Source organism: Amblyomma americanum, chromosome 4 (genome assembly GCF_052857255.1).
Source record: "Amblyomma americanum isolate KBUSLIRL-KWMA chromosome 4, ASM5285725v1, whole genome shotgun sequence".
In the NCBI taxonomy this organism is placed as follows: Eukaryota; Metazoa; Arthropoda; class Arachnida; order Ixodida; family Ixodidae; genus Amblyomma; species Amblyomma americanum.
In genome coordinates this window covers 220,333,325-220,349,339 of record NC_135500.1, presented here as the reverse complement: position 1 = coordinate 220,349,339, position 16,015 = coordinate 220,333,325, and the positions used below count along the sequence as shown (strand labels likewise).

Here is a 16,015-nt window from a genome sequence, read left to right as displayed (position 1 = left end):
CATATAAAGGTAACAGAGTGCTTATAAGATGGGAAAAAATGTATCAGGGCCTGTAGAGATACAGCGGGGGTTTGGGCAAGGATGTCCTCTGTCTCCTTTGTTGTTCATGTTGTACCTGCAAGGGTTAGATACCAAACTAGAGAGGAGTGGACTAGGCTTCAAACTTTCTTTTTTCAAGCAAGGGGAATGGATTAAACAGTCATTGCCGGGACTAATGTACGCGGATGATATAGTGCAAATGGCTGACAACAAGGAAAATTGTAGAAGTTGATAGACATTTGCGGTATAGAGGGAGATAGACTAGGTTTCAAGTATAATAAGGAAAAATCTGCAGTCATAATATTTAATGAAGAGGGCGGCGAGCATAGAATACATGAGTTCACGCTACAAGTAGTGGATGAGTACAAGTATCTTGGGGTGTGGATAAATAACTGTGCTGAGTATCTGACAGAGCATGAAAAATATGTAATGAATAAAGCTAGTAGGAATGCAGCTGTCATGAAAAATAGGGCCCTGTGGAATTACAATAGGTATGAAGTGGTAAGAGTGATCTGGAAAGGGGTGATGGTTCCTAGCCTTACTTTCGGCAATGCGGTCCTGTGCATGAGGCCAGATGTCCAAGCAAGGTTAGAAATCAAACAATGCGCCGTAGGGAGGCTAGCTTTTGAGAGCGCATGGCAATACACCAAATCAGTGGGTACAGGGTGATATGGGATGGGCGTCGTTCGAGAGCAGAGAAGCAAGCAGTAAGATAGCATTTGAGGAGCGATTAAGAAAAATGGGGGAAAAGCAGTGGGCTAGGAAAGTTTTCAGATACCTGTATATAAAGAATGTTTACACGAAATAGAGAAAGCGAACTAGAAAATTGAGAAGCAAATATCTGGACAGCGGTAGAGGGGCAAATCAGCAATTATCGGTTAAGAAAAAGGTTAAAGAAAGAGAGAGCTCTGTGGAAAACAGGCATGCTGACGAAATCGGCACCGGAAACATACAGGATTTTTAGGCAAGAATTTGCCAAAGAAAATATCTACGATAATTGCAGGGGAAGCTCTTTGTTGTTTGAGGCCAGGACGGGAGTTTTGCGGACTAAGACATATAGAGTCAGGTACCACGAGATAGACACGTTGTGCGTTGCGTGCGGAGAGGAGGAGGAAACGGCTGAGCACTTGATACTAAATTTTCTCTAAAAGGCTTCACCCTGCAGTGGAAAGCAGCGGGGTGATTTATCCAAGGCACTGGGGTTTAAGGACAGTGAATTAAAAGTAGATTTTAAGCGGGTAGAAGTAGCCAAGCGAAGGTTATCTGATTGGTGGCTAAAATCAAGAGAAGAGTAAAATTTCACAAGTCATGGCTAGGTGGCTTGACCCACCGCCCGATTTAAAGGGTTCAGCCTTATCCACCCATCCATCTTCTATTGGACAATGGCTAAGGGGCGCGCCCACCTTTCGGGAGGCGTTTCAAGCTGTTTTGTCTGTTTTCAGCTGTGCATCTCAATGCGTGAAGGTTCGGTTCTCTGCTTCTACGTTGAGGTGGGCACAATGCACGAACAAGTTCTGCTATACCTAGGGTTCTGCGTTGCTTTACCTCCCGCGGTGATCTTTGCGCAAGCTCCCGTGGTGGGATCCTGTGGACGGTCGTGGCGGCCTGGCGGATGTGATGTTGTTATTGCGGCTTGTGCATACATGCGAGGCAGACTCGCCGCGATTAAGGCTAATGCGTCTTCCTTTGCAGCGCCACTGCAGTTCGGGCTAAAACACGTGCGTTGATCAAGTGCTGCTTTTTAAAGCTCCTTCCGTGCATGTGACTCGCCTGGACCTGTTTGACTTGGTTAAAGGGATTTACCGTCCCAAAGCGACACCGGCTACGAGGCACGCTGTAGTGGAAGGCTGCGTACAATTTCGACCACCTGGGGTCCTTTAACGCGCACTGACATCGCACAGAACAGGGGCCTCTAGAATTTCGCCTCCATCGAAATGCGACCGCTGCGACCGGGATCGCACCCGCGTCTTTCGGGCCAGCAGCCGAGCACCACAACCACTGAGCCACCGCCGTGACTTCGCCTGAGTCTGTGACGCAGGGAAGGAAGGTATTGCAGCCGAGAGACCGTGTCTGTTACGTAGTTGTCAGTTCGGCAATGAGTGGATGCATGTTTCTGACATGTCTACGCGTAGCCATCGTCCAAGGAGACGGATGCAGTGATTGTCAGAATTGCTGCCTCGGTCTGGCCTCCTGGGTATCCGAAAATTGCCCATCAAGCAGCGAATGTTTTGTGCCTAATCCTGTGAATACACGTAATCACAGCTCCCAGTAAGGCTGTTTGTTGCACTAAATTTATTCGCTACAGATAATCGCTTTTCAGGGCGCAGTGGATTAATAAGTGAAATTGTGCAGTTTACCGCCACGGAGCGACACATGGGCTGTATGAGGGAGGCCACGGTGGAGGGCTCCGGAATAACTCTGACCACCTGGAATTCTTTAATGTGCGCTGACATCGCACGTGCACACGGGCGCCTTTTGCGTGTCGACCCCATCTAAACCGCAGCCTGGATTGAACACGCGTGTCCTGCGGCATGACAACCGAGCGCTCTGACCACGTGGCTATCCCGTGTTCAGAAGCCTGCAGCTCACGACGTCAGCAAACAAAACAATTTGTGCTACTAACGGTGGTTTGGACCCTCCGTAGTCTGCGTGTAGGCGCACTAGAAGCGAGAGTAGCGCAGCAAATAATTTCGGTCGGCGATCTCATGACCTCCAGCAGTTTCCTGTGTATTTGTGTGCCACAATGCACGGTCGTAAGAAAGGCAGAAAATATGCCGGCAACATTTATAACAAATATGCAGGTTCATAACTCGCACAACTTTCGAATGGTCGGTGGAGCATTACAAAGGGCAGCATAGCCACTTTAACAGGCGCACTGCAATTGTTCGGAACTGACATCCACCAATTTCCAGTTCAAAGCCTCAAGTATTTTCTCTTTTCGCGTGCATGCCCGCCTAACTTTCCACTTGAGATTGTGAACCGCTCAGCATCGTCGGTGTAGGCATGAAAGATGAGCTGCAAGGGCGGGAGGTGCTCCAGGGGCATTTCTGCAAGTCATCTTCGAGTCGCTCAGCTACGAGTGCACTGCAGTAGCCACTAAATCGTCACTCTAAAGGTTTCCTCTCGCTCTCGGTGCCGGCACGTGCAGCGGCGGAGCTCTGCAGCCCTGAGCCATATTTTCCCTGCTGCTGGCGAGCACGAGAGCGGAGGTCGATTCCCGGCTTCGGAGGTAGAGTATTTGTGATGCAGGCGAAATGCGCAAACGCCCTCCACACTTCTGTGCACTTCAAAGAACCAAGATCGCCGAAGTTAACCATCTTCTTTGCATGGATGGTTATATACACTGCTCAAGCGATATCTGAATGTGAGCGTATGGGCTCTTTGGCCCAAGTGTGGGAGCGTGCGCGTTGAGACCGACCGTTTGTCTTTGAGAGGAGTGATAGTTTATCATGTTCTCGTGCGGACGAAAGAAAAAGCCTTGCAATGAATGCATTTCGATAACGAGCTCGGAAGGATCACAGCGCCGCGTCGTCGCTGCTGTTCCGCCCATTCATGCATTACCGGCAAGTACAACACAAAGAAGCCCAAAGACAGCAGTTCCAATCCTTTTATGCCTTGCCGCACTTAACAAAGCATTTCGCCATGTGTGTTCTGGATTCTCCGTCTGCGTGCTCTCAACCGCGATTGCGATGAGGAAAGCGCGCTTTGCGAGAGAGTCGGGGGAGAACACGTGGCATCGAAGTGTGCCGAAAGCACTGCGTCTCCCGCCGCAGTCAGGGCGTTTACCTCGAGGGCCACGTGGCTGACGTCGACCACGGCGTCCACCGCGGAGTTACCGATGCCGACCACGGCCACCCGGCGGTCCCGGAATTTGTCGGCGTTCTTGAGGCTGTGAGTGTGGACGATGCGGCCGCGGAACTTCTCCTGCCCCCGGAAGTGCGGCACGTTCGGGTACACGTGGTGTCCCACGCACACCGCCACGGCGTCGAACGTCTCGGTGCGGTCGGCGTTCGTCCCGAGGTCTCTGACGAGCACGTCCCAGCGGCCCGTCTCCTCGTAGTCGGCGGCAGGCGTCACCTGCACCACGTCGTGCCTCGCCTTCACGTGCTCCGTCACTCCGAAGTGGTCGGCGTAGCTGCGGAAGTAGGCCAGCATCTTCGTGTTGTGCATGTAGTTGGGGAGGTCCTTGGGCGGCGGGAAGTCACTGCACAAGAGCGGTATCCTAAATCTCGTGCGCGCGGTTCTCATAACGGTGACTATATAGCCAGTCCTTCGTCTGCCACCCACCTGAACGCGCTCATCTCCTTGCTGGTGTTGATGATGGTGGTGCGCATCACGGAGGCCTGTCCCTCGACGTCGTCGTCGTGGTACGACCAGAGCCCCCCGATGTCGGCCGACCTCTCGAACAGCACCACGTCGAGGCCGTAGTCGAGCATCTGGCGCGCGCACGTCAGGCCGCTCGAGCCTGCGCCGACCACGCACACACGCCGCCGTGCCTCCGACATGCTTCCCGGCTGCAAAGACAGTCTCCTTTGTTAGTTCTCTGGGGGGCAGATGCAGCTATCGCTCATTTGCGAAGGCAGGCAGGAGGCTACGTGAGGGATGCGTACTACCGCTGCTGCGCCGCTTGTCTCACACAGAGATTTACGCTTGGTTTTCTCTGTGTGCTGGGTACGTATGCGCCAGATCTGACAGACACGGAAAGGGAAGTCCTCGAAACCTTTTGACGGTTACATTTGCCCAAAACACCCGCCTTTGCATTCCTTGCTCTGTGTGTTTTAAACCATTTTTAGAAATGCTCTTTCCACTCACACTCTTCCACTGCTGCGTGCTCATATATGCGCTCCCTTTTCTGTCCAAGCGATTTTATACACTGGTGGCAGGAGATAATCGTTGGGGGCTGGATCACTTTGATGAGTTATAATTAGGCATTGGATGATAGGTAAATTAGTTCTGCTTCGCCTACCTCTGCAATGTCCCTTTGAATTATGAGCACAAATTAGCGGTTAATAAGGTGTTTAACATTTATTTCATGGTGCCTATATATGGGTATTTCACAAATCGCTATCTATAATTACCTAAACATAAAACATTTTATTACAGACAAATTTAAACAGTAAAAAACTAAACACGACGATTAATTCCGAATGTGAACTGTAAAAAGGCACGCAGGTTTAAGCCCCTACCTTCAGAAAATACATAACGCCCAGCCCATGACAGAACGCGAAGCGCAGTGCAGATACACTGTCCACAAGCAAACAAGGAAAAATGGCTGCTTTTTTTCTTATCGCCATGAAGCACCACTATTCAAACTAACGGCAACAAAATCGTAGCTCTCCTTGATGAAAGGAGCGAACCGATGCGTAATTAGAGTGCGTTACAAAATACCAATAACACAGAAGGCTTGAGGGATGGGCTGGACCTGAGAGGATTAAAGGATGACGCGCCGTAAGGGAAGGGATAAAGGAGGGAGTGAAGGAAGAAAGGAAGTGAGAGGTGCCGTAGTGGAGGGCTCCGGAGTAATTTCGACCACCTGGGGATCTTTAACGTGCACTGACATCGCACAGCACACGGGCGCCTTGCCGTTTTTTCTCCATAAAAACGCAGCCGCCGCGGTCGGGTTCGAACCTGGGAACTCCGGATAGTACGTAGCCGAGTTCTCTAACCACTGAGCCACCGCGGCGGGTGGTTGTGTTGCGTTGCCGTTCTCTTCTTCGTCGTCGTGGTTTTGCGCTCCTTAACCGTGAATATGCACTTTGACCCAATAAATACTGAGCCAGCAATCATTGAATGCGCATTAATAAAACGTCCCGTTTTATATTCTTTCGACCTGTACGCTGAAAGCCCGTAACGATCGCGACTCACACGCCAACGTTAAACATGTATTCCCAGGCCGCCCTGTCAGCGCCCGGACTTTCGCATTCGCGTCGCAAAGCTTTTCGGAATGCGCGCTTGTGCAGAGAGAACGTACCTGCTTTCGCAGCTGCTGCTGGAGTGTCTCCTTCCGTGTATGCCTGCGCACGACTTGCGGACGCAGCTCCTAAGAGCAAAGGGCGGGGTCGCTCCGTGTAATCGCGAGAACCACTGCGCAGTTTGCGATAGCGCTGTCCCCTCTCGAGGATGCTATCTGAGCCCCGGTTTTCAAGCGGACGTTGCACTGCTTTTCTCATCTTTCTGCGTATCTGTCGCGAGAGATGGAAGACAATTTCTGTCTGAGGGCTAGCTGCTCTACAAGTATTGAGCGGGACGCCGACTACTACTACTACTACTACTACTATTATTATTATTATTATTATTATTATTATTATTATTATTATTATTATTATTATTATTATTATTATTATTATTATTATTATTACTAGTGTGAACACGAGATTTTTCTGTGACCCGATGATCGGGTCAGGACCTGTCGATTCCAACACCAGCAGTTTTCCGCTTGAGTCGCGAGCTTTCTTCCACAAGCTTCTCTTTCCTCTCGCACCTTCTTTCTCTCTTTCTCGGCCCAGTATGTCTAATGAAGGGCCACGATGGTATGCACGCACAACGCCTGCTTCCGGGGGAGGAAGGCAGCGCCCGCGGACTCCGCACAGGGAAAGATAATGATGGCGAGCTGCAAGAACAAATGTGCGTCGCCATCTCTAGAGGCACTTCAAATTCAGTACAAACCAAGCTGCGGCAGAGTTCTGACCGTTCTATGATAGGCGCAAATGTCGTGCAGAATCGCCCGCAATGTTAGCCTCAGTTCGATTCATTTTCCAGGAAACTAAATATACAAAATGAAGCACCGCATTGCGGCTAGCCAGAAGTCGTTGCTGCCAGTAATGAAAAATATTTATTGATGTTATAGTTTCCGATAAATGCCTAAATTCTATAGCACCTGTAAAAGCATTTTGACGGAGACAGCCGACAGAGCGTTTTTCACTGGTAGCTTGTCTGAGAAAGCAAGAGGTCGACGTGTTTAATCGGTGCCCAATTTTTGTCTCATTTTATTTTTACAAATAAACCAATGCCGGACTATGATATCGTCATCTGCGCGCACATTTCAACTAAGGCTCGAAGACATTCTCACCGTTTCAGAAAAAGTACACCCTCTAAAATTGCTTGAACTCTGCTGTAACCTGCGAAGTGAGCGAAGCTCGAGAGGAACATTCTTGTTATGTGCACAGCCATGTGAAACAAGCCTCTTATTGTGAACGGCATTTTTATTGCGAGAGCAATGTTCTGGTGGGTAAACCCCGATCACGATCTTGCGGTGTTTGTTGGTTTGAGTCAAATGAAATAATGAAATACAAATTGGCAGGGTTTTAACGTAGTTACGCCGAGTAGACGTATCGTCATGATATCAGGCTCAGGTTGAGGTCTTATCGAGGTTAGATCTGTTCGCGCCGCAGACGGAAGACGATGATGAGCAATGCACAGCGCGAGAGTGTGCTGCAGTTTAACATGGGGCGCACCCGCCTGCGAAGCTGATCTGTTCGCGCCGCCGCGGGTTCGACTCTTAGTCGTGGATATTTATTTGATTTCTTTTTATCTATGCACGTAGGTGACTAGAGCCTTGGTCGGTGTTTGTAAGCGTATCCGCGACTGGGATTCGAACCCGCGGCGGCGCGAACAGATCGCTGGCCACTGCACGGGAGCACTATGCTCTCTCCGCAGGCGATCACGCCTCGCATTGAACCGCAACACACTCTCGCGCTGTGCATTTCAAATCATCGTCTTCATCAACTAACGCTACGATCGAACTAATTAAGCAATGTTGTGGTAGTCACTGATCGAGAGATGTGCGCCGCATGCCAGAAGCACGGGACTAGAGCGATACGCGTTGGCGTTGACAACGTTGCTGCAGGAACACGGCACTGGAGTATGTAGGCCGCCGGCGTACTATCGCGATGGGAAGAAACGCGACGTTTACGCGCTCCGCTGTTCGAATTTCTTTCATCGCGCTTTTGCGTGGGTGGCAAGAAAATGACGGTGCAGTCGTCCTAGAATGCATCACGGTCCTTAACAAAACACGCTGTGGGGCTAGTTGGTGAAGCGTGGTTTCTTCAAGTTTTTTTTTCAGCGGCACAAAAACGAGGACACAGAAAGAAAGAAGTTCACGGGACGGGCGGTGGCTCCAACTATCTTTAATGAAGCAGACACATTCAACATTTTGTACAAAATGAAGGACCAGAGCGCGTGCGGGTGGGAAATTTCCGGTAGATTAGGAAGAGCAGGCTATCGCCTATTTAATAATCTGTATTCGCTGTCTCGCAGGGAGACTGATGTGGTGCTGACGCACGTGTCGCCCCTTTGTTTGATAACAAACGCTTCGGAGAATTCGCGTGCTAATGTGTCCTTACTTCTGTTCACATTTTTGAAACGTTCAAATCGTCGATCATAGTGTTGACCGTTCTCATCTTTGCAGGAGCGGCAGTGGGCGGGTAGATTTTCAAACGAGTCGGAAACGTTGCCAAGTGAACGTTCATGTTCCCTGGCACGTTCGCTCACACAGCGCCCAGTCTGCCCGACATATATACTCTGGCACATTTAAGGGGGATACCACACCTGTGGCACACCGCACGCACGGCTTTGCGTGCTTCGTCCCGCAGCCGGAACTGTCAGGGCCGCAACTGCTGACCCTGGGACACATCTTGGCCAATTTATTTGGCGCAGAGAAGACCAGCGGCACGCCGTACTTTTTGCCAGCCCTTTTCAGGTTGTGGAACACCCTATGAATGTAGGGGATCACCACCGGCTTGGCGCTGCTACGTTGCTGTCTCCTTGCTTTCTTTGGTCTCCCTTTAACTTTCTGCAAGAGTGTCTCGGTCACCGCTGCCCATACGTGGTCAGGGAACCCTGCTTTGCGCAGTCTCCAGCACGCTAGCCTCCCATCTTGTCACCCCCTTCTTGACCTGGTCGTTGACCGTCTGCTGCTCACGTGTCGCGTTGGCGTTATCACATGCGATAAGCATCGCAGACGCCGGTGAAATTCAGGCTTCCGAGCGCGACAACGCAGTCTACGAACGATACGGCACCAAGTTGCAGGAGTCAATGGCTTCGGATGACGCCATGATGCTTTGGAGGGGCGTCGGTGAACGCTCATTGCTCCCAGCACAGCGCTGAACTTTATGCTACCTTCAGTGCTAAGGTGCGCTGCTTGTAAGAGCGCCGAGGAGATTTCACTAAGCTAAAAAGTAGCTGTGGACGACGGCTCGAGTTTCTGGTCACAAAGAATGTACAGATGTCCGCATAGGGCTAGAGAGAAAGGGTTGCTTGTGTTTCATTGTAAAGTCGAATATTAATTAGACGTTTTTCATCGAAAGCCAGAAAAAAAACACCTGCTTACATTTTTCTGAATAGTAATGCTGGAAAGAAAATAAAGCAAATTATAAGCCCTTGCTGTGTAGGCTGTCCACTGAAACTCACCTTGGCGGCCGCAAGGGTATCGATTCGGCTCAACTTTATTTTTTCTCATCAATGCAGTGTTGTGAAGAGCCAGCATTCATATTTGCTTCCCATAAACTTGTTCATTTGGCAGAAGTAAATCATTCAACTCATATATAACGAAAATGTTTGGGCGACTTTTTCTGCGTCCTGAAAAAAGGAAAACTTGAGGGAATGGTAATTTGTTGGGAGGGAAAAAAATGAATAAGGCTGAATACGTGACGTGGAGATAACTAGTGAGTGTTAGCAATTGACCAGGAGTGAGGCCTTCTGCACAGAGCAAGCCGTTATTCCCATGAAACATCATCAGCTCTGTGTTATAACATTCAGCCTTCTTGTACCCAGCCAGGAAGTTTCGATGCTAGCACTCGCCATAGATAATATTACAGAACTAAAGTGACTTTTTCATATGCGCAGTTTCAGAAAACCCTTCCGTGCATTTTCCCGACTTTCTAGAAATTTTATTTTTAATATTAAATTTATTTTTAATAGACAGCCTCTAGCAAATGTCAATTTCTTGAAGGGCTCTATGCGCCTGTGCGGGCACAGCTTTACTCTTTGGAGGAAGAAAACGCTTCTAGAAGCAACATGTGTGACCAGAAAGGCTAAATGTTCTACATGGACTTGTTTAAAGATAAAAAAAAAATGGCAGTGGCTTAGCTCGTCTATGCCAGGATATAAGGCAGGTGGTCAAAAGCTAATGCATAGCTAGGTTAGCCTTGGTTAATCTTGATTGCAAGCCCAGGTTAGTCTGGTTGTCTGGCTAGTTGTTGTCACGTGGTTGGTCACGTGGTGCAGTGCGACCACGGTGGGAATGCGAGCACCGCGAAACTACGAGATCGTGGCCAGTGTAGCTTTCGCTACAAAATGCAATACCGCCGTTAAAAAAAAGAAACAAGGACAACTCGCGATGTTCATTCAGCAGATGTTTTTGAACAGTATTTACTCTCCTAGGATGAGCATAGGAGCCCTCAAAATGCGGAATCAAACAAAGTCTATCCGATTCTCACTGAATGTTTAATCTTAACGGCTCTTATTTTAGTGTGCAGGAGCGTGAGGACTGAAAAAACACCCTCTGACCCCTCAGTCTGCAGTAATTTCACAACGACCTACAGAACATTGAAAGCTCAATTGGGTCTCTGACAGGACCGCACCATCAGTCTGCCGATTCTGCTTGGACCGTGTTGTGACGCAGCATCGGCGCCCTTTCTACGAAAGCCTTGTTATTGTTTCCTTAAAGGTGCTTGTGGTGAGGAGACGCTTCAGAATTCAACAGCCTTGAAAGGGATCCAATATGTTAAACATGCAATAAAAGGGCGTCGAGTTTTCTTTTTTTTTTTTGTGCAAGCACTTGAAATGACGAAGTCATCACTGATTAAAACCGCGACTGGCTTCTCTGCACTGCGCAGCGCCAGGTAATAGGCACATGATGGCATCGTACTGAAGGGACAATAAGTTTCCATGGCAGGAACGCTTGCTCGGATGAAGAAATCAAATGTCGTCTAAGGTAAAGCCCAAGAAGCGTCGCTTAACTGCACTCACCGAGCACGGAAATGGGTGGGAAGTCTTGAATTGTCCCCAACATGACGTCATAACGGAGCCTCTGCGCCCGAGACCGAAGTTGTGAAGAGAATCCTGCACGTCGTTCTAATCGGCGATTACGCGCTAAATGGCAGCCCGAATACCTTGGCATGATTTACCTGCAAGCTTCATACGAAGTCCCGTCTCATTCCCTAAGCAGAGCTTCATTTTTTTGTTTATGTGTACGTATATGCGCGAGTGTTTTGTGTCAGTGTGTTTCGTTTAATCATTAACACCCTCATCTGGAGTGCCCTGCCTGGTGGATCGCCAGCCTAGGAATATTTTATGGAAAAAAAATATTACCGGAACAGGAAATATCTCATTTGTACATTCTGAATATTTCATGAGAAAAGTAAAAAAATTACGCACTTAAAACAATTCTGTAGCTTCATTCGTAAAACTGCAGCTCCATACATCGAACAGGCATTGAAAACAAAACAGTTTCTGTCGCAACTTTCAAGGCGGAAAAAAACTGACACGCTAAATTACACGGTGAATATCTTTCGTTTGTTATGGTGGTTGTTACGGTACAAAGATCACACGTATGTAATAATGGCACGAGACAATGCCATATGCTAAGTTCGTTTTCGATCGCTTTAAAAGCGCTAGGTGGTTAAAATTACTTTTATGTTATGCTTTTGACTATGAACCTAGAAATTGGAGCAATGTTGATTAAATGCCTTCAACTTTAGAATTTGTCTCCAATTTCCTAATGACGGAAGGCCTAAATCAAAACTAAACGTTATTAGTCTGCACGCTTTAAATTTGTTTTAATAACAATTATTGGTTTTTGGGCAAAGGAAATGGCGCAGTATTTGTTTCATATATCGTTGGAAACCTCAACCGCGCCGTAAGGGAAGGATAAAGGATTGAGTGAAAGAAGAAAGGAAGAATAGGTGCCGTAGTGGAGGGCTCCGGAATAATTTCGACCACCTGGTGATCTTTAACATGCACTGACATCGCACAGCACACGGGCACCTTAGCGTTTTGCCTGCATAGAAACGCAGCCGCCGCGGTCGGTTTCGAACCCGGGAACTCAAATTTGTTTTATATTCTCCAAGATTTGTACAAAACTGAAGGGAAGAATCACTGTACAGTCGGTGTATACGAATAGAAAAACGCAGCCTATAGGGCCTCCCCTCAAGGCGGCTCTGCTCACAGTGCTCCAACGTCTGTACCTATCGTTTATGGAGTTTGATCACGATGGGTCTGGTTGAACTCTCGTGCACCACAGTCAAGTATCAAGCGAGCGCCCAACACATGTGTGCGAGTGATTTCGCACGAAGCTCGTAGCTTCGTATTAACGCGACAGCGTTAAGGAGCTCGTGTCGCAGAAAAGTCGGCGTCGGCGGCGTTGCTGTGAGCGAAAAATGGCGCATCTCGGTCGACACCTGAACCGCGCCGTAAGGGAAGGGATTTTCCTTCCCTTACGGCGCGGTACGAGTGTCCAGCGAGAAATGTGGAACAGGCGTCATTTCCTTTCCTTAAAAGAAATTGCTCATTTCATTTTCCTTCTTTTGCGGCCCGGTTCGGGTGTCCACCGAGATATTTGAGACAGGTGTCCTTTCCTAGAAATTGTCCAACGGGCCACGCGTCGCGCCGAATGGGCGATGGCGTTCCGTGCACCCCTTGGCAACGCTGCAACACGCTGTCGCGTCTCTGATACGCCTTCCGAGGAGAGCACATTAACTCAATCACTGCACTGCGTTGCCATGAAAACCGGAGCCAAATAATACAGTTATACACGCAGCAGACATCCACAATCGCGCGTAAAAGTTGGCGAGCCCTTCCCGGCGACTTTTTCATGCACGCTCCCTCCTCCGTCGCCCGCATCTGCGTAGACAAGGTGAGAGGTGGCCATTGGTTAGATTCTTTCAGACGTCAGGCAGCTACCGTGGCCGCGGCCAATAAGCTGCTTAGCTCCGGCGGGTCGGGAAGCTCCGCCCCCAGAGTGTGTGTGTGTGTGGGAGGGGGGGGGGAGGTGGCTCGGCGAGGGAGCGTCTACCTTCCAGCGTACAAAAAGTGACCAGAGGAGATGGAAAGGCGCGAAGACGCTGAAATTCAAATTTTAACTACAGATAACTCAGCTTCTACAAAGCGCATTTAAAAAATCCTTGCTGGACACTATTCGTGAAGCGGCGTGCTTCAATATCTCAGACATGCCGCAACTTTATTAGAGCCCCCTTCACAGACCTTTTAAAGACGAAGCTTAAGCGTCCTCCAAATTTTTCTGCAGATTTCTCTATACGTTAGGGTTGGCCTTAACGCTTTTAATTTTTTTTTTAGGTTTTTAAAATTCGGCGGGCTTTTTCCGGTGTTTATGCCACAACTCAACTTTCATTTTTTTTTCTGCTGGAGAGTATTTGCCATGGAAGAATTAGTTTTTTTTTGGTGATATACGGCACATTCTTGTGCGCTCAAAAATTGCGCATAGTTTCTCTTGGTTTGCTTGTTGGGAAAAGCAGTCTATGTCAATGTGATTAACGCACATGTGGTCGCGTTTAGAATAGTGGAATGGAATGGAAGTTTATTTCTAAAACCTGGGTTGCGCAGAAACCCGAATAGACAAGGAAACTGGGGGCAACACAGTTGCATCCTCACTTGAGAAAGTGGAACCGGCGTCGAGTGCCCTTTTTGTCCCAATAGGTTGTGGGATAAATGTCGGTGCACTCCTTCGGTCAGGGAGCGAAAGCAGTAGAGGCTTCGTGAGGACTAAGCTTCGGTTTGAAAGCAGAAAAAAAAGTGACCGCGGCCGAAATTGAGGAGGGGGGCTCCAATCAGGTATTCCGCATGATGAAGTGTCGTTGCATGGTCTCGGTTTGACGGTGGCTTGTGACGGCTGTGCAAAAACCTTAAACCAACTCTCCATGGTGAACGAGAATGACTTTTCTGCCTAAATAACGTCTACAGGACAGAAAGTTGCGCGGAAGCACTGCTGGTGTCACTAGTGCGAAACGACCAGTGGCAAGAACCCAACGTAGTGCCGGGCTGTGTAGTCGGCACACTCTAGCTGTTTTCGTTAGCTTTTAGGAGACACCATAAATTTACGGGATGCATGCACACCAGACTCAGTTTATTCGAAATTCCTGTTTGTCCTCATCCACATCCTAAACATGTTCCCTCACTCAGCTCCAATAAGATTACCTTCGTGTTCTAGACGTGGGGAATATTGACTCGCTCGGCCCTTGGACACAGGACGCCCATGCGACGACGTTTCAGCGCCACCAAGCGCGCATCAGGAAAGCGACCTCGTAGCTACAGCGTTTCCGATCCACTGTAGTGCGCAGGAATCTGCCGCCTGTCCACATTTCATTTCACGCACAGCACTGAACTCCAGCAATGCAGTGGCTGTTGAGTGTGCATCAGGCACAATCACGTAGGCTCGTAGTTTACACAGCAAGGACTGGAGGTCGAATACTCGAATCAAAGTCACAACACCAGCAAAAAGATCACCGCTATCTAAACTCAGCGTGTAAAAGTAAAAAAAAAGTTAGTAGTCGCTTTACCTGGGATTAGCAGCCGGTCATTTCTAATGAGACAACCACGCATGCAACGCTGGTCTCCGTCAGCGCCATAAAAGTTGCTGTAATAACTACGACGAGAAACCTTTAGTGAGCGCATTTTTTTGGAAGCCGTATTTGTATCTGCGCTCTTTGTGAGGTTGTATGTTGTGCGGACCTTATTCACACCATCAAAGAAGTGATCCAGAAATGCGCAGAATATAACCATCCCCTTTATATGGCCTTCATTGATCACGAGAAGGCATTTGACTCAGTCAAAACCTCAGCAGTCATGGAGACATTGCGGAACCATGGTGTAAAAGAGGCATATGTAAACGCACTGAAAAATAGTATGCAGAAGGGTTGAAATGCGGGCCAGTTGGTTCATAGTAACTTGAAAAAAAAAACCAGTCACAAAAGACAAGGGACAAGAGAAGGAGTGTACACGCCACAACGACTGGTCTGTCAACTGAGATTTATTAGACAAAACATAGTCCCAGCAAGGCCAGCAGAGCATGCGCAACAGCCGTATCAAAACTCACAGCGCATAGGGCACACAAGATACACCTCTACCGTGAACGGCCTAAAAAAAGCAAATTCCTTCTCGAGTAAGCGCACCGAAGTTGTGCTAATGCAATGTTGGCCTGACAAACTGATATGGTATGCCTCCAAGATTTCTCGCTCTTGCTTAGAATCATTACGTTGCTGAACAGTGGATAACACCCACATTCATTGCAATGGCGAGGCAAGTTGGCACCGTCATCAGACCCCAGGGAGGAGTGGTGCTCACGCAGCCGGTCATTAATACATCGACCTATTTGGCCTATGTATACTCTTTCGCATGTGAGGGGGAACTTGTACACGACCTGAGCGACACACGCCGCGAAGCGGTTCTCGTCCTGCGTTGTACAAACGTGGTTCCTTTCCCTGCCTCGAGAAATGCGCGAGCACAGACCCGAAAGCTTGCAAGGGGCAGAAAACACCACACTCACTCCCTGCTTGGCCGCAACTTTTTTGATGCTGTGGCTCACTTTATGCACGTACGGCATGACCTCAAATTTCTTGCGTCCAGTTGCTCCACCATCAGCCAGCTTCGTCCGTTCTTTCTTGGGCTTCTGAGGCAGCGATTCAGCCACTGCTTTCCAAAGATGCTTAGGGAACCCTGTGGCTTCCAAACGTTGGAATTGATTATCAAGGAACTTTTTGATAGCGAGGTGACAGCTTTTTTCCAGTGCATTGCGGAAACAATTCATCACAATGCCTCTCTTTACAATCTTAGAGTGCGCAGAACCGAACGGTAACAGAGCGTTTTTGTTTCTAGGTAAAAACATCCAGCATAAATGACCATCGTCAAAGAAGGTTATTTGCAGTTCTAGGAACCTGATGGAATGATTGTTAGGGAGTTCATGAGTGAAATTAAGGGCGTGTGAAGAAGCTTTAAAAGCACTGTGTACACTCTTTCTCTTGCC

The 16,015-nt window shown here is 48.6% G+C and overlaps 2 protein-coding genes across 4 annotated transcripts in view; one reads left to right on the top strand and one right to left on the bottom strand.

Annotated features, from left to right (window-relative positions):
• Positions 1-16,015, top strand: part of LOC144129403 (putative serine protease 45) — a 146,009-nt gene that overhangs the window by 23,402 nt on the left and 106,592 nt on the right. The gene's annotated exons all lie outside the window — the stretch shown is intronic.
• Positions 1-16,015, bottom strand: part of LOC144129402 (flavin-containing monooxygenase 5-like) — a 40,529-nt gene that overhangs the window by 6,824 nt on the left and 17,690 nt on the right. Inside the window, exons 2-4 of one of the 2 annotated variants that reach the window (XM_077663526.1) lie at positions 6,011-6,079; positions 4,327-4,553; positions 3,826-4,243 (exon numbers count right to left, since the gene is read on the bottom strand). In XM_077663526.1, the coding sequence (XP_077519652.1) occupies positions 3,826-4,243; positions 4,327-4,544 (636 nt within the window). In that variant the 5' untranslated portion in view covers positions 4,545-4,553; positions 6,011-6,079. The remainder of the gene's footprint in view (positions 1-3,825; positions 4,244-4,326; positions 4,554-6,010; positions 6,080-16,015) is intronic. The other variant, XM_077663525.1, reaches the window with a different exon arrangement.